The 20953-nt window shown below is 38.3% G+C and overlaps 1 protein-coding gene across 1 annotated transcript in view; it reads left to right on the forward strand.

Moving 5' to 3' along the window:
- Positions 1–9163: 9163 nt before the first annotated feature.
- Positions 9164–20953, forward strand: part of LNPEP (leucyl and cystinyl aminopeptidase) — a gene marked incomplete at its 3' end in the record, with an annotated part of 36409 nt that continues 24619 nt past the window's right edge. Inside the window, exons 1-5 of the mRNA XM_082013803.1 lie at positions 9164–10011; positions 11651–11789; positions 12520–12651; positions 19316–19436; positions 20124–20278. Coding sequence (XP_081869929.1) covers positions 9194–10011; positions 11651–11789; positions 12520–12651; positions 19316–19436; positions 20124–20278 — 1365 coding nt within the window. The 5' untranslated portion in view covers positions 9164–9193. The remainder of the gene's footprint in view (positions 10012–11650; positions 11790–12519; positions 12652–19315; positions 19437–20123; positions 20279–20953) is intronic.

The raw sequence follows: 20953 nt of genomic DNA on the forward strand, positions 1-20953 counted from the left end.
GGATACTGTCTTGGTTTCAGCCAGGACAGAGTTGGTTTTCTTCACAGAAGCTAGTATGAGACTATGTTTTGGATTTGGGATGAGAAACTGTTGATAATGTGCTGATGCTTTGGGTTGTTGCTAAGCAATCAAGGACAGTCCAGCTTCTTGTGCTGGCCTGCTAGCAAGGAAGCTGGGGGTGCACGGGAAGCTGGGAGGGGACACAGCCAGGAGAGCTGGCCCAGGCTGGCCAAAGAGATATTCCCTACCATACGACGTCATGCCCAGTACATAAACTGGAGTTAGCTGGGTGGGGTGGAAATCGCTGCTTGGGGACAGGCTATCAATCACCAGGTGGTGAGCAATTGCTGTATTAGGCATCACTTGTTCTTGTACATTGCGTTGTCGGTGTTAATATTGTTGTTATCATTGTTGTTTCTTTCTCTCTTTCTGTCCTATTAAACTGTTTTTATCTCAACCTATGAGTTTTTTGTTTTTTCTACTTCTCTCCCCCATCCCTCTGGGAGGAGGGGGAGTGAGTGAGTGGCTGTGTGTTACTTAGTTGCCACCTGGGGCTAAACCACGACACCATAGTAACACTTCTGAAATTTTAGTCAGGACAATTCAGAGAGATATGAAGTATTAAGAGGACATTTCTTTCTCCTTACGCTCCTTTTATTTGAGGATGAAGATGCAGATTTGGGGACAGACAGTTCAGGAAAAGTGTAACCCTTTAACAGTCTTCCCAAATCCTCAGTTTCTCAAATGTCCTTATACATATTTTAGATAGCTATTTAATGTGAAAGGTTAATTTTTTTTTCCTAGAGACAAGTCTAGCCTTTCTCTCTTGCCATGCATTAAGAATAATTTTTTTCTAGTGACAGGCTTAGTGGTTTGTACATTTAAAATGTAGACTTATTTTAAGCTTAAAATAAAAATTAGTATTTGTTTACATGTTGGTTTAATCTTGACAAACCCATAAAATTTCTAAAAGCTTGCTGAATACTTATGCTGTTTTCCTGTAGCTTGATTTCTATAGCTTCTTTTCCTCTGTTTTGCACTCAGACTACATAATGCAAGTTCCTCTGTTTTTTATTGGCTCTCACATTTCATGCTGTTCTAGTCTCTAGCTTGGAAGGACTGATGACAGTGATATGACACAGATATGTGTAGGAAATTTTGCTGTGTAAACCTGAAGTAGGTATATTTTTGTTTTCCTCTCTAATAAATACAGATGAATACTGTACTGTGAGTAATATGTTCATCCTTTCCTTAAAGGAACAGATTCTATAGAAAATACACCTATTTGCACAAAATTTCCAGTGCCATGTTTGCACAGATGATGTTACCTGTTAAAAACACTGCAAGTGTAGCAGAAAAAATTTATAGATTTGTTTTGGCTGTAATAGGTTCTTCCAATGATTATTTTTGTCAGGTATGATGAGAAACTGTTATTTCACTAAGAAAAATGTGAATTTTAAGTTTTAATACAAACATTCTTCTGATAGCTAATTTTCAAGCTTCTGATATCTAATATTTGACCTTTTTTTTTCTTTTGCTGGGAACATGGTTATACTGAATATACTGCTTTTGATATAAGACAGTACAACGACTTCACGTGTGTCGGTATTTCTGCAAAGTTTCTTCATTGGCTATTCCATGTGACATAATGTGGTTTAACCCCAACCGGCAACTAAACACCACAGAGCCACTTGGTCACTCCTCCATGGTGGGATGGGGGAGGGAATGGGAAGAGTAGAAGTGAGAAAACTCATGGATTGAGATAAAGACAGTTTAACAGGTGAAGCAAAAGCTGCTCATGCAAGCAAAGCAAGGAATTCATTCACTACTTCCCATCAGTGGGCATGTTTTCAGCCTTCTCCAGGAAAGCAGGGCTTCATCACATCTAACAGTTTCTTGGGAAGTCAGATGCTATAACCTCAAACGTCCCTCCTTTCTTCTTTTTCTTCTCCCAACTTCACATACTGAGCATGACATCATATGGTAGGGAATATCTCTTTGGCCAGCCTGGGTCAGCTGTCCTGGCTGTGTCACCTGCCAGCTTCCTGAGCACCCCCAACCTTGTCACTCTTTTCATGCAGGCCAGCATGAAAAGCTGGGCAGTCCTTGGCTTCTTAGCAACAACGGAAAACATCAGTACTTTATCAACATTTTTTCATCCCAAACCCAAAACATAGCTTCACTCTAGCTTCTGTGAAGAAAATTAACTCTATCCCAGCTGAAACCAGGACAGTTAGTTACCGACAAGGTTTAAATAACTTAAAGAGCAGTAGCACTTGTACAGTCTGTGCCCATGGCTACATATCAGTGACCTGCTTTGGCTTCCACTACCACATTCATTTCCTTTGTTACTAGTCCCGAAGTCCAAATAAAGGAGAGAAGATCAAGTTCCATGTACTATAGCCAGTCTTACTATTTTTAGTACATCTGTCTGCTTGAAGTGTGCTTACCTGCCATACACAGTGTATTTGCAAGTGCTTGTAAATGTTTCAAATCTTTTCCTGGAATAGGAATAGCTTTATGCTGATTGCTTCTTTCTCTCTTTCTGTCCTATTAAACTGTTTTTATCTCAACCTATGAGTTTTTTGTTTTTTCTTTATGCTGATTGCTAAAACTTAAGAGTGTAAAGCAAGTTTTCCAATACTTAAGGAATAGTGGAGCTTTTGCTCTTTTCATGTTAGACTGTGTGGCACAGTATTTGTTCCTGCTGGCACTGATTTCTCAAACTCATTTTACCATCATGGTAGCAGGTTCATTCATGTATTAGGAATCTCATATTCTGAGCTTACTATCTCTGCTGAAATCTTGCCAGTGTTTCACCACTACTTTTAGAAAAGGTGGCATTTAGACAGGTACATGTCTAAAATAGATCTTTTAAATTAAAAACTACCTCAAAGTTGCTTTTTGCCCCATCGGATGGTCTTAGCAAATGCAGCCAGTCTTTAGTTAGGAATGAAATCCATATGGTTTGTCTATGGAATTTGCTGTTTTGTCAGCAGCTGCTTTTGCTAAGACAAGACCAATGCTTTTGAAGCTGGACATAAAAGTTAGCTATGTAAAACAGTATTATGGCCTTGAATAATTAACCTCATTTTTAAACACCTGTAGTTATTCCTGAAATCATTGCACAGAATTATGCTTTGACATTATATCAGTGAGTTGCTTGGTAGCAAGTCAGGTAGCAAAACAAGTACTTTGTTAATAGTTTTTCTATGTTCTTTCCTGTTAGACCAGGCACAGAGCACGTCAACACATTAGCTGATGTCTATTTTTGAGCAGCAGTAGCTCCACACCCTCTATCGCATTACTAAAATGCAACTGAAGTTTACATCCTGTGGGAATGTGTTTTCACTCCAGCTAGTAGGGACATTTGATACAGGGCTAGTTGGTCTGGCCTTGGGTTTTGCTACATCTGCTGGTCTGTAACAACATGCCCAATAAGTTGTTTGGCTTCTAGATTATTCCAGGGTAACAAAGTTTCCTACGCTTATTTCCGCAGAAGGGCTTTGGTTGCTACAAAATGCCAGGTGTTACTGTAATTCTTTAAACAGTTCTTTCAGTAAAAATACTGTGTGATACCAGCTCCTTATTAAAGATGATCACATGCTGAACTTCAGTCTCAGGAAGTGGCAGCAGACTGTCTGACTCTACCGGTAGGATTTGTTGGGTTTAAATTGTGCAGGTTTTTTAATTTTAACCTCTTGATTAGTATGTGGCAAATGAAAAAAGAACAATTGCCTTTGAGCATTTTCTCCATACATTTTAAAAAGGGATGAACTTGAGGAATTGGTTGCTTAGATTCATATGAGAATTTTGAGTGTTGTGACCAGTTCTGAGATAGAATACCCAGGCATGAGTTCTGATAGCCAAGAGATTACTGATTTTGTTTTGCAAGGGAAAAGTACATACTTCTAGCATTATCGCGAGGTATCAGTAGTGTTATAGGAATATATTGACTCTGAAAAATAAAGAAATAATGATTTTTTTGTATTCTACAGAATATATGTAATGGATTCCAAAACTAAAACACTGTCTTATACTTCATTGTTGCATATATTGAGATTCATTACATGCTGTTGCCTGAGGCTTTTGCACATCAGGAGAAAGCTTACATTCTCCTTGTTAATGGGAATGGAGCTCTTCAGACAAAATAAATACTTGCAGCAAATGCTAGACAGTTTTACTGCAGCCCCTGATTGTCCCTGCATGGTCATGTTTTATACTGAACTTGAATATTGCAGTAAAGTTGATTTGCAAGTTAAAAGTTTAATTTGTGAAAGGGTGTGGGAGTGAAAGATGTATGTCTTGTAGGAACAAGATAAGGGACCTCCTTCTGTTTAGCTTGGTCTGATTAATTACTCAACTTTACGTCCTTAAGTCATGCCACTTTTTACCACTTGGATATGACTATGCTGTTCATGTTAGCAAAGAATGCAGTACATACAGCAAGCTTATTGTACTGTTGGCTTGTCCTGTTGTAAACTGCATTTGAATTTCTTGTCTAAGCATTCTGTCCTCTTTACAGAAAACAACAGACCAGGCTTGTTAGAGTCCCCTGAATATTGTAATGAGGAGATATGTTGCAATAGGTTTTTGAGTATCTGTGTTGCAGGAGGCACTCTAAAGAAACTTTCAAAACTATCAATTTTAAGAAAATGTCTGCCTTCCTTCAGCTTTGCAGTGTTAGGAGGATTGGCTTTCTGGATTAGTCTATTATATTTGGTTTTTAACCTCACATCTTCTCAGGATTGTTTCTAAACTGTGAGTTTTCACATTGTTCTCTGCTAGATGTAATAATAGATCACACTGAGGAAGATGTTGAAAATCTCTAATTTTCAGATTACAAATTTGTGGAAGAATTGTGTAAAGTCACTTTCACTTGGGTGTATTTAAGCTTTTAGCTTCTATAGCTAAAAGATTAATCTTTAAGCTTTTAGCATCATTTCATTAGTGCTAATTAGAGAGCAATAAGACTCAGCCCCATGACTTTTTTTTACCTCCTTGTTCACTCTCACACTAAGCTTATGTTTAGTAAAGATTTAGATTTAAATTGCCATGCCTGATGACAGATATTTTTTGGAGTGCATCATAGCAGCTCAGATCAGTACTTCCTTAATAGTGGACTACTGCGATCACAAATGCCTCTAGTGAACCTACAGCCTCTGGCATGGCAGTGGTAGTTCGCTGGAACCATGCAGCTTCTTTACTAGTTCCTAGTCTTGCAGTTATACTGATTTTTCCTGTGTCATATTTGGTATCTGAATTATCTGCTTGAATATCTGAATTAATGTGCTTTTAGTATGTTTTATAATGGGAATGTTTGCCTCTAGGCCATACTTCATGTGAAAGATGACAGTGAAATGTGATGGTTGCAATCGTGTTCCTCAGGCTGATGCTTATTCCTTCTGGCTTGTTTTTTATTCCTTAAGAATACCTTTTTTTTTTTTTTGTCCTTCCTTTTAGCAGCTCATGGGTTAAAACAGAAAGGTCATAAGAGTTCAATTCACATGATTGATGACTCACACTATCATGTTCTAAATTCCAGTGAACCAGCAGGAAGAAAACAGTCCAGAGTTAATCTGAGTGTAAAAGCTTTAAACATGTTTGCCATGGTTCCTCTCCAAAAAGCAGCCTGGCTTCTATGTTTCTGTGGATGCGTATATCAACTTAAATAACTCCAGTAACCTTTTGATACTTTGTGTATGTGCTTTCTAGTGGAGAATAGGAGTCTGGTGATGCCCTTGATCTTCAGTGAAGTTCTGCTCTTGCAGATTTTCAGCACTACATAAAAACCAAGACTTTGCTTCCAATTTTTGCAAATACTACTGTAGATTTTTGTTTTAACTGTTGTTTTCCTAGAAGTGAATGTCTCTTACGTATTAAAACTGTGAATTGCCTTGAAACTAACTTCTGTCTTAGCTTTTCTATCTTAGTTTCAGTTTGAAATTTTTTTGTAGAGTTCTTTTTGACTAAAAGAGTTTAGTGCCTGCATGCAACTTTGAAAATATTAGGATAGTTGGTTTTAGAAAAAACTCATTAGAGAATAAGCTCTTCAAAACAGCAGAGCTGATGAAGCCTACTTTGCCAGATTTATGCTCTTTGTATTTCTCCTCCTTCCCTCTGCAGTGCCTCCCCTGTCTTCTCTACCTCTTTTTCTGGCCATGCAGCAGCACATGCTATGGCTGAGGCTGGAGCTGTGTACTGATTGGCTGCTACCTTTTGGAGTGGTTAAGATGTGAGTCTTAATACCTGTCTTTTCTACATAGCGGATACTGATTTGTGTGTCTTCCAGCAGCTGGTTGTTTTGGGGTTGGATTGCATTGGGACTTGAAGAAATTTGGTCTTGAATCTGTTCTCAAATTTGATTGAAGCTAGCCAGCAGATTTGAAAAGCAACCAGCTGAGGGAGTAATCAATAAGAATCTCTGCTAGAAGTAGTTTAGTGAATTCTTGATAAACTGATCTTGGGTAGAGGAATTGTAAACGAGCTTCCATTGCTTCCACTTTTTTTTCTCCACTAGTTCGTCTGTGTTTTCACTTGTAACTTAGTTTTCTATCCTCTTTCTTTACTATGTGAGGTCTCCAATCTGATATATGAGTGCATATGCTCCAATGTGGAGACCATAGTGCTGGTCTACTGAATTGCAACCACAGCCTGAAGGCTGGAACATGAGCACTGCACTGGGAAATGCCATGAGGACAGAAACTTTTAGAAGCTGCTTTTGTCTGGAGGTTGGAGTAGATGACCTCCTGAAGTCACTCAGATATGATCCTATTCCTAGTCAGAGCAGCGCGTTTACAATGGGACAAAGGGTGAGCAGGTAGATCCAAATTCCAGCAAACTCCCTACTTTCATCCATCTCTATATTGCTTGTTCAGATTGACCAGTGCACCTTCCTGTTAATGACTTTTTTGGGGTAGGATTTTTTATTTTCCATTTTCCTATTTTAAGGCCTTTGCAGAGAAATGTTCAAGGCTCATCTGTTTTAAATTAATGCAGTATTTTTTTTGTTGAAGATACAAGGTGCTGATTTATGAAGCTGTTATTTGTTTTGAAGGCATCTGAATAGTCTGTCATTCTAACTTTGAAATAAGTGTCAGGCGAGCATCATTAGAGGTTTAATACACAGATATCCCACAAAGATTAAATCATGGTAGAACATGGGCTAGAATAAGAATTCTTCCTCCATCCTTTTCAGTGTTACAGCTACTGACACTATAGTTCTCTGACTTTGTGGCCTTGAAACAGGACATTTTGACACATTTTAGTGTAAATGTTGAGGAGTCTGGTATAGCTGGTTTGAAAAAATTCTTTCCATCTTTTCTTTAAGATGTTTTATTTTCACCTTTGATATTTTCATTGATATAGAAACCTGACTTAAAAAAAAGGGAAAAAAAAGAGACCATTACCAAACCATAAATCTTTACACTCCCAATACATGCCGTTAGCCTGTTTTAACATAAGTCCTACTAAGCAGCTATATATGGTTATATTCCTGAAGTTATTAATGTAATTTATTTCTGTATAATATTTTCCTCAGTTATTGGGTGGGAGCTTAGCAGTATAAATAAAATCAATAACATATTATAAGAACACTGATATTCTAGGCTGTATAAAGATTGGCAAAATGTACATTCTTGTCAGAAATTAATAACAGTCAACCTACTTTTCAGTATGTTTAGGTCCAAAGAAAAATTGATCTTTCTCATTTTGAAAACATAGAATGTGGAAGATAGAGGTGTTATGTGGTTATTGTTCAGTTAGCAGTAATGTCTCATGTCTGAAAGAGATTACTTTCATTTCTGAAGCCTTACAGTTAGACGAAAGTTTTGTCTAGTCCCTTAGATAGAAGCTGTGACAAGGGACTAATTCAAATTAACTGTAATTTCAAGGTCCTAAGAAGTTGCTAATGGGAATCCTTGGGCTTTTGGGGAGAGAAATATTTATGTAGATGGCTTTTCCATGTGTGTTGTTTTGTTCTCTAGACAACTCTTGTGGTGTCCTAACAAAAGCCAGTCAACATCCTTTCTATGTTGTTTATAGTACTTTGGCTTAAATACAGTGTGAAAAAAAGTTCTTTGCTCCTAAGTTAGCTATTGTCAGGTGTCCATGTCCCATTCCCCATATACAGTTCTATACAATATTTTAATTTTTTCCACTTTCCACCAAGCAGGTTAGCTGAAAGATAACCTTTTATATAAACAGTTGTAGATATAATCAGAAGTTTGATTAAAATATAAAATATGAGGGTATTTGATGCTTTTAAAATTTGGTATGAATTTCAATTCTTTTATGTTCAGTGATCTGTTACCTATTAAGGACAAGTTTTTTGGAGACAGTCTGATTGGCACTGATTTCACTTCTTACCTGCATGGATTGTTTCAAGGGTTGTATGAGCTAGATCTTAAATGAAGATGTCAGCTGGAACTGTAATTTTTATACTGCCATTTTTATGTGAGAAATACTTTTTATTTTTCTGGGGGTGCGTGTGAAAAATACAATTTAAAAATGTCAGATGGATATTTTATTTGTGTAGCTGCCAGCACAGCGGCAGATTTTCTCCCCTATTCAAGAACTCAGTAACTAGCATATTCTGAAACACCTCTAGAACTGTATTGGCTGTCTGTGCTTTACCCTGCAATATAAAGAATATTCCATCTTAACTAATTTAGTTGAATACAAGTAGTTTTCGGGGGTAGAGGAAATGTAGCCAGGACACTGACATCAATGATCTGGGAGTGCTATGCAGTGATACAGCTGATACTCAGTTGTGGTGGTAGATGCCCCATCCCTGGAAACATTTGTCAGGTTGTATGGGTCTCTGAGCAATCTGATCTAGTTGAAGATGTCCCTACTCACTGCAGGGCAGTTGGACTAGATGACCTTAAAAGGTCTTTTCCAACCCAAAGATTCTGTGATTCTATGGTACAAGACATGACTGAGTATGCGTAACGGAAGCATCATTTTGAAGATACTGAATGTGAAAAATTACAGTAGGCAGAAATGAACAGGAGTGTTTTCTGGAAACAAACCTGAGAGTGAAAATTGAAGAGCTCTTGATCATATGTGCTGTAAAAGTGTTTCCAATTTTGTAATTCAGTAAACTATCTTTGAGGTATTATAATCGTGCCTTTTGTTTATAATGTAACATATGGCCTTTTCTTTTTCAGATCGAATTCAGTTACCCAGGAATATGATTGAAAACAGTATGTTTGAAGAAGAGCCCGATGTGGTTGACTTGGCAAAAGAGCCTTGTTTACAACCCCTGGAGCCTGATGAAGTGGAATATGAACCAAGGAGCTCCCGGCTCTTAGTGCGTGGCCTTGGAGAGCATGAAATGGATGATGATGAAGAGGATTATGAGTCATCAGCAAAATTGCTGGGGATGTCCTTCATGAACAGAAGCTCGGGTGTCCGGAATAACATGTCTGTCTATAGACAAAATCCAAGTGGACCATGTTCGGTGCCCTCTACAAAGACCATAGTGGCTTGCACAGTTGTTCTTGTGATTGCAGTTTCATTAATAATGGTGATTTATCTTCTTCCCAAATGTACCTTTACCAAAGAAGGCTGCCATAAAAAAAATCGTACAATGGAACTAATATACCCTTTGGCAACCAATGGAAAACTATTTCCGTGGGCAAAAATTAGACTTCCTCCTGATGTTGTACCACTGCATTATGATCTTGTCTTGCAGCCAAACCTAACTACTCTGAAATTTGCAGGCTCTGTCAAGATAGTGGTTAATATCGTCCACGTAACTTGGAAGGTTGTACTTCACAGCTCAGGACTTAATATCACCAAGGCAACCATTACTTCATCAGGAGGGCATCAAGCAAAGACAGCTGAATTCCTGGAATATCCATTGCATGACCAGATTGCAGTCATGGCTCCTGAGGCTCTCGTTGTAGGACAGAATTATACTATCAACATAGAATATTCATCTAATTTATCAGACACGTATTATGGCTTTTACAAAATTTCTTACAAGGATGAGAATTCTAAGCAAAGGTATGCTCACAAATGCAGCTTCTTGCTTCTGTCGCTTCTAGACTGTGCTTTGGTAATGTGGTTTCCTATTCTGATGTAGCTAAAGTTTTGGTTTCACCTTGTATTTACTGTAGTAAAAAGAGAATGTGTAAGTGTTCACAGAGGAAAAAGATGATCTGTCAGTAAATCCCTTTCAGTCCAGTGCTATCTGCTTTTGTTAAGGAACAGGATGTAGCACATGCTTTAACTTATATGCTTTTCAGTAAATTCTTTTCAGATAACTCTTTACTGATATCATAATCTCCATTGCCTTGCATGCCTCTTCTATTTCCAGCGGCTTTGTCTCTGTATGCTTAATGTCAGCGGTTTTACAGATGCAGGCTGCTTTGACAACCTGTTATTGCATTTTCTGTATAAAACTCAAGGGAACAAGCTGCTTTTGTAAGAAAATGTCTTTTCTTCTAGTTTAGTTTTATTTTCTCTTGGAGATTTTTTTATATTGTCAGCAAAATATTAAAATTATCAAATGCCAAAATAACTGACTGTTGCCAGATGCAAATGTAAAAAAAAAAAGTTGAGCCTTAATTTATATTTTCATGCAGAATAGTTCTTATTGTTTCCTTTTCTTCTGTAAAATCTTGGTGTGAACAGGAAAAAAAAGAAAAAGAAACTTACCACATCAACTTCAAGACTGTCAATGAGAGGGAAGAGAAGAGTAAGAAGTTGAAAGCAGGCATGGAGATTAATGTTGTGAATTGTCAGCAGTGTGCCTCCTCAGAAAAGTTGTAGGTTCAAAAATGTTGGAGTCATGGTGCAGAAGAAAAGAAAAACCAAAAACATTTGTGGATAGCTTGCAGTAGGTTTAGGGGAAAAAAAAAAAGGAAGAAAAAGAAAAATGCAGTGTGACTCACTGTTCTCTCCACTATTTAGCTCCAGTAAATACAAGACTTAGAATTGGCAAACTTTTTGTTGAGCTCCCAGGGTTGTCTTGCAGGAACAGAATACAAGTCAGACATGCTCTCTAGGAAAAGCTGTAATTTCTGCAGCTAGTTAGTATCAAAATACTGGAGAAGGAATGTAGACTTCTGAGAATTTCTGTTGTGATATGACTAGCTGTTGGATTAGAGACAAGACAGTGCACGAACTTACACAGATTCCCTCTACTAGCCAGCAAAGGGAGCAGGCATGCAGTTAGATGAACAATGCGAGCATCTGCAGGACGAGGCATGACAACTAGATGAAAAAGTTTCCTTGTGGTCCCATCTGCTGCTGAGGTTTCAAAACTTTTGTTTAGTGGGCACACTCACTAATTTAAGTTTTTGATTTCCTTTTTGTTCCCTCTTACTGGAAACTGGTTGGCTCATATTTTGGTGATTGTTCTGTAATTGTGTTATTCCAGGTGTATTCTTCGCTGTTAAGAAAGCAAAAACCAGCCAAGCAGATTAGTCCTCAAATAAATAAATTTTTGGGGTTTTAAAAAAAACCTTTGTTAATGAAACTTTTATTCTGACTGAACCAACCCTGTCATCTGCCATTCAGAATGCTTCTCCTATAACAGGCTGTTACAAGGTTTAGGGGAAAATTACTGTTCTATCATAAATAAACTGACATTTATCCTTTGCATAATTCTTAATATGCTCTTCTCTACTCTTCCCATTAGGTGGTTTGCAGCGACTCAGTTTGAACCTCTGGCAGCAAGGTCTGCTTTTCCATGCTTTGATGAACCAGCATTTAAAGCTACTTTTTTAATCAAGATCAAAAGAGATGAGAAACTTTCCACTCTGTCAAATATGCCAAAGGTACCTGCTTTTTAGTGGAATTTTAGTAGAGCTGCTGCCTAGGTAATCTGTTTAAGTGCTTTGCATTGTGTTTTTGTTGCATTAACATCCAGGATATTGACTTAAGCAGATAAGATATAAACTGTATGGCTTTATAATAAAACAACTGTCTCTTCCTCAAAGACTTGAACTAAGTAACTTTGTAGAGAAAACAACTATTCAATGCAGTGCATAGTGTAGGATGTTATTGTAGGGGCACTTAAATGGCTGTGAGAGGTATTCCTGTTGAATTCAAATGAATCATTTTCCAGGAGTTTTGTTGTTGGATAAACCAGTCTCAACAGCCCTTAAGACTCTCTTTTGAGTTTTCTATGTTTGCTGATACTGCACATGTGCAGAATACTCGAATATCTTTATCAATAGTTTGTGTAACTAGCAACAGTCTCGTGAAAGATTAGGCCTGATCTTGAGGTATGTGCTTCTGAGCCTAAACGAGGGGAAGTAGGGTATGAATACAGAGTCAACCCCAAAATATGATGAGGGAACTGAAATTCCTTCAGCTAGATCTTTTCAGCAAAATCTTGTAAGAGCACCTCTGAATTTATGGTGATGCTTTATGCCATCAAGCCTGTGGAGAAACCTTTATAGAAGCCTAGTTCATTTAGACAAACCAGAAAGACTAACTTATTACCTACTCTGTCTTAGTGTTTATTTGTCTGCATTAATAACAATGTTTTCCTTTCACCTGCAGAAAGCCACTACTCCTGTGACAAATGGAATTGTTGAAGATGAGTTTTTTGTGAGTTTGAAGATGAGCACCTACCTAGTAGCCTTTGTTGTTGCAGATTTGAAAAACATCAGTAGGGAAACCAATGGGAGACTGGTATGTTTGTTCCACTTTAATTTCTCCCTCCCTCCAAAGCCAACCACAACAAAACAAAAAATCCCCAAACCAACAAGCAAACTTTGTCTCTTTTAAATGTATTTATTTTCTTGGTTTTATTATACTTATGATAGGTAAGGGACAAATCCATAAGCTATAGGTTGGGCTGACTACAGGGTTTATACCAGACTGAGAAGACTTCTACAGCAAGGGACTCAGCACCAGGTCTTGTTACAGTTTTAGGTTTACATAATCTAAAATTGAGCTTTAACTGAATAGAGCTGGAAGCTCTAAACTTTTAGTTTTAATGTTTCATCTGAGGGAGTAATGTCATGCAAACCAAGGCTTGTTCAGATGATGTACAGAAACATTACAGTTCCCAGGGAAGCCTACATACTATTACAAGCACTACTACAAGTATGTTCTATACCTGCAAAGAAAACCTACCTAAAAAGAAACCATCCCCTGCAGTAAAGCAGATTTAGACTAGCTTTAAGCCTGCATTTAGTCACTTGAATAGAATGATTTCATTGTGGTTTTGTTTTTTTTTTTTCCCCAGAGGTTCCAAAAATCAAATAGCTGCTCCTGTTTGATCTTTGTCCTTCACGGGGATATGGCCTGCAGGATCAGTGAGCAGTTCCTACAATCTGTGTAATTAAAGTAACTAAAGAAAAAACACGGTACTATTAGGAGATGCTCCTGTTGTCCCAAAAGTGGGATCATATACCCGGTGTGCAACACTCCAGTATACACACAGGGTAGAGGTATTTTATTTAAAGCATATTTGCGCAGATATGAGTGCTAGGTGCTATTCCACAAAGCTAGCACACCACACGAAGGAATTTCCGTTATATGTATATCCTGTTACATGAAAACAATAGAGAATCCCCCAAATATACATTCATTGGCTAGTAATTACCACATTGATTATTATTGGTTACACTTACTTAAATTATCACGCATGCTTCTATAAGGGGAGGGTAATTTGCATAGTCCCTCAACTGAGTCGGTGGTCACGACCTCCCCCTGCCACCTTTACCCTAGTTACTGTGGATTCTACTGATCTAATGACAGTTACATTTTTCAAGACTAAAAGTACAACTCAGTGTTCATGGTTTACTGCTTAAGTACAACTACTTCTTCATCTTCTTGACAACTAAATCCCAGTCCATTAATCTTTTTTAATTGTGTTGTCTCCTAGTGACCTGCCCCCCTAGAATCTTTCACTTGTCTCTGACATCATAGTGAGAATGTGTTTAAGAGCATATTAAAACTTTCATCTGCATTTTCTTCTGTTGTTTCCATGTTTCTGTTTACACTAAACAGATCATTTTGATCTCCCAAAACTTTCATTTTTTCAGCATTAAAACCATTGTCCTTGTAGACACTTAATTCCTATGTAAGCAAATCTTATTTAAGGTCCCTGGTTAGTCGAAGCTTAAGTTCCCTGGACAGTGTGGAGCTTCACTTTTTTTTTGGGTCTGATTCTTGTGCCCTTTTCATCCATGCGTAGTGTATCCAGGAGTCAACTCATTCTGCTTTGACCACAGTATAAGTCTTTAATACTACAGTATAAGGTCCTTTCCACTTCTTCAGTGGTTCCTCTTTCCAAGTTAGCACATAAACAGTGTCTCCTGCTTGGAATGGGTGAACTGGTGTGTCTAGTGGAAGAGAAACCCTTTGATCTAAGTACCTATGCAGCGTAGGTAACGTATACTAGCCTGTCCTTTTGTATGCATTTTGTCTCCTTTGATGCTCAAAAAGATTTGCAGGGTATGCTTTCCCATATAGAATCTCAAAGGAACTTAATTTTTCCTTGACCCTAGTGGTTATTCAAATTCACAGAAGAGCTAAGGGTAAGGCCTCTGTCCACTTAAGATGTGCTTCCTGACAAAGTTTAGCAACTTGTCTTTTGAGGGTCTGATTCATCTCTTCTACTTTCCCACTGAATTGTGGCCGCCAAGTGGTATGTAACTCCTACTTGATTTGTAAAAACTTAGAAACTCCTTGCACTATTTCTGCAATAAAATGAGGCCCATTATCAGAAGAGATACCCTCTGGCATACCAAATCTAGGTATAATTTCTTTTAGCAAAATCCCAATTAATTCTCTAGCTTTGGTACAGCAAGAGGAAGCCTCTGGCCAACCAGAGAAGGTATCTTCCAATACCAATAGACACTTATATCAGTTACATCTAGGTAATCCTGAAAAGTCTATTTGTCAGTATTCACCAGGAGTTATTCCTTATTTCACACTTCCTCCTATAATCTTTTTCCAAATTTTGGGGTTATTGGCACGAGAGAGAGTACATTTCTTCACTACAATGTCTGCTATACTCTGCATTTTCAGTCTAAAAAAGTTTATCTTAGCAGTAAATATCAGTGCATCTGCTCCTGTATGTGTCACTTCATGTAGTCTTCCAAGTAGATTTTCCATCATTTTCTTAGGGACCAATAAGTGTTCTAGCGGTGTTACCCATCATCCTTGATCATTTTTGGAAGAGTCTAATTGTTTTGCCAGTTGGTCTTCTTTTTCAGTAAATTTTGGTGGCAACAAATCCAAGCATGACCCCAGAATTTAAGTTCCTTCCAGGTTTCACCCTTTCAGGGCTGCCTCTTTAGCTAGCCAATCTGCCTTTTATTTCCTTTTATAATTTCACTATTTCCCTTTTGATAAGCTTTACAATGCATTATTGCAACCTCTTTTGTTTGGAGAACTGCTTGTAATAGTCTCATAATTTCTGTTCCATATTTTATTGGAGTTCCTTGTAAATTTAATAGCCCTCTTTCTTTCCAAATTGTCCCATGTGTATGTACCACACCAAATGCATATTTAGAATCAGTGTATGTATTGACCCTCTGTCCACAACTCATTTGCAGTGCTCGAGTTAAGCCTATTAATTCTGCCTTTTGAGCAGATTATTATTACTAGGCAGTGCCTTGGTTTCTAGTATCTATCTGATGTTTGTTCCCACTGGGCATCCAGCTCTTTGTTTTCCTTCCTGCACGTAGTTCTGCCATCAATGAAGAGCTCCACTTCTGCATCAGGCAGGGGTTCGTCCTGTAGGTCTGGTCTGTTGAAATACACTTGTTCAATAGTGGTTAAACAGTCATGATGCTGTTCATCAGGCTCAGAGATTGGGAGTAAGGTGGCAGGATTCAAGGTGGAGGTCAAAGAAAGTTTGACATCATCTTTTTCTAGTAGTTCAGCTCAATATTTAGCTAGCCTATTTGGAGAAATCCAGTGGTGTCCCTTATTTTCAAGGAGGGATGATACAGTACAAATGCAGTGACTGGTTGGTCCAATGTCAGTTTTCAAGACTCCTCAGTTAGGGTTACTGTTGCCCCTACTGCCCTCAAGCAGGTGGGCCAACCTTTACTGACCTCATCCAGTTGTTTAGAAAAGTATCCCACTGGTCTCTTCCAGTCTCCCAATTTTTGTGTTACTACTTCCAATACCACTTGTTGTCTCTCATGTACATGTAATTGGAAGGGCTTTCTTAAACTTGGTAGTCCCAGAGCAGAGGCTTCCATCAGTTTTCTTTTAAGCATATCAAAGCTTTTACAGCATTCTGCTGTCCATTCCAAGATTCCTTCAGGTCCTTTTATAGCAGCATGCAATGGTTTAGCAATTAGACCAAAATTAGGAATCCGCAGCGAACACCATCCAGCCATTCCTAAAAATCCCCTTAATTGCTTCTTTGATGTAGGTACCGCAATCCTACAAATAGCCTCCTTCCTTTCAGCACTTAATTCTTTTTTTCCTTTTGTGACTTCCAATCCCATATACTGGACTCTTTCTTTTCTGATCTGGGCTAAACTAGAAAATTGAGTAAGCTGACTGTGGCTTCCAAAAACTCCTTCTAGATATCAGATGCAATTAACAAGTCATCCATATATTGTAGTAATGCTGTGTTATCATATTCACTGTGCCATTGCTCAAGTTCTTTCACCAATGTATTACTGAACAGTGTGGGGCTATTTCTGAATCCTTGCAGGAGGACTGTCCAGCAGAGTTGCATTTTCCATCCTGTGGTCAGGTTTTCCTATTCAAAAGCAAAAATGGTCTGGCTCTCTTTGTTCACAGGTATACAGAAGAAAGCATCCTTTAAGACCAATACAGTAAAATAGGTATTACTATCAGGATAGTAGGAGGATATGAGGGTATGAGGCAAGGAGGGTATATGGATTCGGAACCACAGGGTGCACATCTATAGTCCTTGCATTAACCTCTTGCAGATCCTGTACCAACCTGTATTCATGAGAATGAGGTTTCTTTACAGGCAGAATTGGGGTATTAAGGTCCGATTGACATTCCCTTAATTGTCCATGCTCTAAAAAGGAATTGATTATAGGCTCCAGTCCCTTTCGAGCTTCCAATTTAATAGGGTATTGTTTCTTTCTTACACTCTGGGATCCTGGTTTTAGCTCAATCTTTACCAGTGTCATGTTTTTTGCTCATCCTGACATTCCTGAACCCCATACCAAAGGTATCACTGCATCCAATACTTCATCTGGAATGTCTCCTTCTTTGTCGTGATTATTCTCAGTTAACAAACCTACCTGGGCTTTCCATGCATTCTCTGGAGGAATGTGTTCAATATCTTCAGAGAACGTTAATTGTGCATTTAACTTACACAGTAAATCTCTTCCAAGCAGTGGCACAGGGCATTCTGGCATGTAGGGGAATTTATGTTAATTTGGTATCCCAAATTGAGAGCTCCATAGGCTGCAAAAATAGTGTTAAAGTTCTTTTCCCTCTCGCATCAACAACAGTTACCTTAGTCTTGTTTAATGGTCCCTTACAACTAATCACTACAGAATGGGTGGCCCCACTATCAATCAGTAAATATATTATTTCATTCCCCAGCTTAACTGGAACCAGAGAATCAGCTGGGAAAACTTTCATAGATTCCCCCAGTCCCATTCAGTCTAATCCAATCTCTGTCATTTCCCTAGCAGCTCTCTCCAGGCCTTTTTCCTGATCACTCAAAGAACGAGGACAGTCTTTCTTCCAGTGACCCTCCTGTTTACAATAGGTACATTGATTCATTTGTAGAGAGGTTTCACAATAGCCCCCTCTACTACCTCTGAACCTTGTCTGTCCTTCTGCCAGGGCGGCCAGTATGAAATACCTCTACTCTGTATGTATATTGGACTGTTGCACACCAGGTATATGATCCTACTGATCAGTAAACTAAATGCTTTGTGTTTGCAGAGAGCCTGAAACAGCTATCTATGTGGTGTGCTTTGCTTTGTTCATAATAGTGAGACTAACTTGCATGGATTGTCAGTACTTCGGAAGTATTTTATGGCAGAGGCACGTAGGAGAGGACAAAAAGACTGAGTATTTCCTAATTAAGGAAAGCGGTCTTACCTGTGCTTCTCCTTCGTTCTGACCACCAAGCAACATTTGGCCAAGCTACAGAAGTCCAGCAGACCTTTACAAGGCACTAAACAGAAGGGAACTAGCGAAGCATAAGAGTACTTGCTAGCTTAAAGGGAGAAAGCATAAGAATAGTCATACCAAGTACGGCCACAGTCTAGCCTGTGGGTTGTTCTGTTGCCAACAGTGTCTAGTAGGTCAAGAGAGACTCTAAGAAGGAAGCATATAATGACATTTTCCACAAAATATGTTCTCAAAATGCTTCCAGCAACTTGTGTTAGGGAGATTCGAAGAATTTGAGGTAACAAGTTCACACAGAATAAGTTTATTGTCATGAATGTTATAAAGATGGCTTAGAGTTGAAGTAAAGTTGCTTTGTGTTCAATAATGCAATAAGATTTTTCTCAACCTCAGAAGATCTTCAGGGGCTTTTATGTTTTCTTTTTGAGCTTAAAATTTGCAGCTAATAATACTTTTGTATTTCTAGGAACACTAGATTAGATCCTTACTGATACGTGCTTCGTTCAAACCCAAAAATTAAAAGGTCACCCTATCCATCTATTTGAAATGTCATTTGTTTACTGATTTGTAGCATAGTAAGAGGGACTTTTTTATTATTTTTTTAAGTAGAACAGGAAAACTAGTCTCAACACATTCTGTGTTTGTGTGTGAAGTGGTGTCCTAAACCTGCATCAACCTGTAACCTAATCAAAGTTATTTTTCTTGATATAGCCACTTCAACATGAATAGAGGGAAATCGTAACCTCTCGATTTTTATGAATGCATTCTCCATCATGTCTAATATGTCCCCCTGTTACATAGAGGAATAGATGAATTTTATGCCAATTATTATTCCTGGAGAGAATTACAGATGATAGTATTGCTATCATACTGATAGTCTAAACTTACAGATTAATTGAGGTATGCAGGGAGGGCCATTTAATAACTCCTGAGGGAGTAAAAAAGGAAATGGATCCATTTCTGTTCATGTAGACCCTTGTTGAACACCTTCCTTAAAGGTGTCAGCCTTGAATTGTTCTTGCATAGACATTGGTCAGTTGGATAGTCTGTCTGTATTTTGACTAGTGAATAAGCTCTAGCGAACAAATTAACTCTTTATTGACAGCTTCATAACTTCATAACTAGTGTTTTTAACTTACGCATGTACTCCCAAAACCATGTCCTATCTGTTTCAGGAACTTCTGCCAGCTCCTCTTTTACTTCTAAAGCTTTTGTAAATATACATTTCAAAATATTTTCTCTTCTCTCTTTGGACTAGGTATCTGTCTATGCCATACCACAGCATCTAAATCAAGTTGGGTATGCCCTGAATACAGCAGTGAAACTTCTGGAATTTTATCAAAAATACTTTTTAATAGACTACCCTCTTGAAAAATTAGGTAAGTTCTTTTGAACATTTTATAAACAGAAGAAGCAGCCCTAATAAATTCTGAGAAATGCAGAGGAACTTCTGTTCTGAAAAGATGTGCTTAAAAATAAATAAATAGCATAAAATATCTGTGAAATAAGGTTTGCCCAAAGTTATTTTAAAAATTAATTAAATTTTTGACTGAGTGCAAGTCTTTCCCAAGCTGGAAAATTTTTGTGAGCTTTTAACAACATATTGCTTTTACTTGGACATACATTAAAGAAGTAATTTGGTGTAAATTTAACGTGATATGCCTTGGTAGGGAGATACAGAATTCTCAGTCTATGAACCATGATCACCAGTGCAAAATCTGCAGCGTGACCTCTCTCCATGTATTAGTTTTACTGGAAAGATAATGAAATGCAATCTTCTATGACACTACTTTCAGTAAAAGCAGCCCCATTTCTTTGTTGCTTGTATGCATGCAAGATCTATAGGCAGTGTCTGTGTAGTGCTTTAAGTTGTTTGTGTAAGAGTAATGCTAGAGAAACATGACTATAAATCTATGGGGCTTCTATGCTTGGGATATAAACACATGTCCACACCACAGGATTTAAATAATGAGGTTTTTAAGGATTATGTAATAGAATAGGTAGACTTGAAATACAGAATTGCTGTACCTAGCAGTTTTCAACAGCTTCTTTCAAATCTTTTCCAGATCTGGTAGCAATTCCGGATTTTCAGTCTGGTGCAATGGAAAACTGGGGCTTAATCACCTTCCGAGAAACAACACTTTTGTTTGACACTAATACTTCCTCAGCAAGGGATAAAAAGTTAATAACTGCAGTGATAGCACATGAGCTTGCCCATCAGGTACTAGATTGGGGAAGCCTTGTTTAAATGTGGTGGGTTATTTTTTTCTTGTTTTTTTAAACGCAGTTCTATCCTAAATTTACACCTGCCCTCACTGTGACTGGGTTGTGCATTGTATCTGTTCAGACTACCTACAGGTGTATTTTGTCCAGTACCACAGGCAGAGTGCAACTCTGTCATGACATACTTAGAGTTGTTTATGCAATAGCATTACCTTGGTTTTGACTGAACTTGATTTTCACAGAACCACAGAATCATTAAGGTTGGAAAGGACCTTTAAGATCATCAAGTCCAACCACCAACAACACCATGCCCACTAAACCATATCCTGAAGTGCCACGTCTACACGTTTTTTGAACACTTCTGGTGATGGTGACTCCACCACCTCCCTGGGCAGCCTGTTCCAATGCTTGACCACTCTCTTAGTGAAGAAATTTTTCCTAATATCCGATCTAAACCTCCCCTGCTGCAACTTGAGGCCATTTCCTCTCATCCTATCGCTAGTTACTTGGGAGACCAACACCCACCTTGCCACAACCCCCTTTCAGGTAGTTGTAGAGAGCAATAAGGTCTCCCCTCAGCCTCCTCTTCTCCAGACTAAACAACCCCAGTTCCCTCAGCCACTCTTCATAAGACTTGTGCTCCAGACCCCTCACCAGCTTCGTTTGCCATTCT

The sequence above is a fragment of the Phaethon aethereus genome, assembly GCF_964289735.1.
Source record: "Phaethon aethereus genome assembly, chromosome: Z".
In the NCBI taxonomy this organism is placed as follows: Eukaryota; Metazoa; Chordata; class Aves; order Phaethontiformes; family Phaethontidae; genus Phaethon; species Phaethon aethereus.